The following is a 2,517-nucleotide window of genomic DNA, read 5'->3' as shown; positions in this document are numbered from 1 at the left end:
GAGGGTGTTGACACTCAAAAGTGGCACAGTCATAAAAGTAGCTTAAACTATGTCAAGATTAATTCAAACTTATGATTGAAAGTTACCATCAGATGGCTCTCTTCAAGAAGATCAAGATGGATACGAAGATGGTCTAAAACGGAGTTCGGATGCAAAAGTTATGACAAGTTCAGAGATGCTCATGTTGACATCAGATTAATGAATGGCATGAAACTCAATTAAGATGGCATCGGATGGAAAATGTTTCAAGATGAAAGTTGTGTGCCTCGTCGAAACCGTTGATTTTGATATGAGAATCGTCTCAATCCGAGATCGTATGCAACCCGTGGAGCCAAAACAAGGTCAGAAACAGAAGTTGCCGAGTCATTTCAGACCGACCGAGTTGATTTGACTCGGTGAGACCGAGTTGACTCGGTAATTCTGAGTGAAACCACTCGGAAATTTCGAGTGAGATACAGAAGATTACAGAAGGTTGAGGGACCGAAGGAAACCACTCGGTGGCTCTGAGTTGATCCGAAAATTTGCCAAAGATTCATGTCCGAGTTAGGTTAGGGTTTTTGATGTTTTGGACGGAATTTTTAGTCTTTTTCTTGTACGGGTAGTCCAGCCATCTCATAAATAGATAAGAGGTGACGGCTGATTGAACAACACACGATCGACAAATCTATCATTTTTTACCTTGACCTTCTCCCTTTGTTCTTCTTCTTGTTCTTTGTTTGTTCTTCGCAGGCGAACCTTGAGGCACTAGGGGCGATCAGGTCGACCTAGGGCAGTCCATAGCCGCCGCGCGCCTTGATGGGGGCCGTCTCGGGCATGTGGGGTCTCGGCTCCACAAAAACGCCCGCCGGATCGCTTGCATTCCGCGCTTCCCGGGTGGGCGTCGAGGGTACACGGTGATGTGTTCGTGTGCGATTAAAAAGCAGTAGAAGTTCTTCGGAGGTACAAAGTACACAATACTAACTGCCTGATAAATTTAGCTTACCAGCACCCAAACAAAAGATGATCTACGCGGTTTCGTTCTCAAAGCAAGATTGACATTGCTCATTTCCTGTTCATCCTTTTCTAGTCAAGTTCTCTTTTGTCAGCAACAACCAGAGGAAAATCTTGAATTTCAGGGGCCCTTTTATTTTCCACAAGCTTTTATAGTGCACCACTGTCACTGCCCCGGTTGAAAAATACAAGGCTCTGATTGAAAACTTGCCACCATTCAGTTTCCATTTCCTATGACTGAATTATAAGATAGCACAGTTCTTCAAGCAACGAATGACGGTAGCCAAACATCACTTCACATTTGAGAGCCCAGTTATCAATGGCCGGCGATGAAACCAGCCACTCGTTCCATGAGCGCAACCGCCTCGCGGCAGCCATGCTCGTCGACGAAGAAGGCGTGCCCCTTGCCTTCCGACTCGAACCACTCCACTTGCCCAGACCACCTGCTGGACTTCACGGCGTCGTAGTACGCCCGCACCCTCGGCAGCCTCGCGTCCTCCGACGCCGCGCACACCAGCATCCTCTCGCACGGCAGCGTCCGCAGGCTCGGCGCGCCGTCGGCCGTCGGGTTCATCCTCGGGTCGTCCAGCCCGCCTCTCGCGCCGGGGAAGATCACGGAGCACCTCATCTTGACGCTCGCCCTGTACTCCTCTGACTCCGTCTCGATCCTCTGCTCGCCGCTGAACGACGGGTGGAGCAAGACCGCGCCCTCTAGGCGTGTCGCCGCGGCGAAGAGGCCACTCGCGCCGGCCGCGATGGCCATGTTGTGGGCTATGTTCCCGCCGGCGCTGGCGCCGGCCAGGAAGACGCGGCCGAGTTCGCCGTGCTCGGACAGCCACGGGTCGGCGCCGGACACCGCCCAGTTGAGCGCGGCCCAGGAGTCGTCGTAGGCCGCCGGGAGCAGGTGCTCGGGCGCGAGGCGGTAGTCGACGGAGACGACGATGGCGCGGGCGTCGGCGGCCAGCGAGTTCACGTAGCGGTGGTGCTTAGGGCAGCCGGCTGATCCGACGATGAAGTAACCGCCGTGGAAGAAGACGACGACCGGGAGCTTCGTGACTGCGGCTGTACTGATGTCGGGGCCGTCGGATTCAGCGGCATGGACGTCTGGCAGGTAGAGGCGAACGGCGACGCCGGTGACGGCGTCGATTACGACGTCTTTGGAGGTGACGCCGGTGTCGGCGTCGAAGCCGGCGGGCACGTGGTCCGTGCCTCCGAGACGGTCGATGTGGCCGTCCTTGTATAGTCGGAAGCAGCCGTTTTCAACGAGGATCTCCGTGCTCCCGGAATCCATTGTCCAGCGCCAGCCAAGCTAAGATTCGATCGGCGCAGGCCGCAAGGTGAGCGGCGGTGTGGTAGAGGTGGAGTAGCAGGACACGTTGATGCCCAGAGGATCCGTGTTATCCTATGCTTATGTGTATGTGTGCCCTTGTATTTGTGGTGACGCCTTGAGTACAGCTCAAATGCATCGATCAGTTCATTGTCAGTTAGCTCCCGTGCTCGTTTTTTGTTACACGCAAGCACTCTGGT

General features: G+C 54.3%; 1 protein-coding gene across 1 annotated transcript; it reads right to left on the bottom strand.

The window, feature by feature from the left end:
- Nucleotides 1-1,102: 1,102 nt before the first annotated feature.
- LOC119310041 (tuliposide A-converting enzyme b3, amyloplastic-like) lies at nt 1,103-2,407 on the bottom strand. Its single transcript, XM_037585902.1, has one exon. The coding sequence runs from the start codon at nt 2,279-2,281 to the stop codon at nt 1,307-1,309; it is 975 nt and encodes a 324-aa protein (XP_037441799.1). The 5' UTR covers nt 2,282-2,407; the 3' UTR covers nt 1,103-1,306.
- Nucleotides 2,408-2,517: the final 110 nt, after the last annotated feature.

This window comes from Triticum dicoccoides, chromosome 5B, assembly GCF_002162155.2.
Source record: "Triticum dicoccoides isolate Atlit2015 ecotype Zavitan chromosome 5B, WEW_v2.0, whole genome shotgun sequence".
Classification (NCBI taxonomy): Eukaryota; Viridiplantae; Streptophyta; class Magnoliopsida; order Poales; family Poaceae; genus Triticum; species Triticum dicoccoides.
Note: the sequence above shows the minus strand (reverse complement) of the source record. Positions and strands in the feature narration are given on the sequence as shown.

Excerpts from the sequence above, each read along its gene's own strand:
- LOC119310041 (XM_037585902.1), bottom strand. The coding sequence starts at position 2,281 with ATGGATTCCGGGAGCACGGAGATCCTCGTTGAAAACGGCTGCTTCCGA.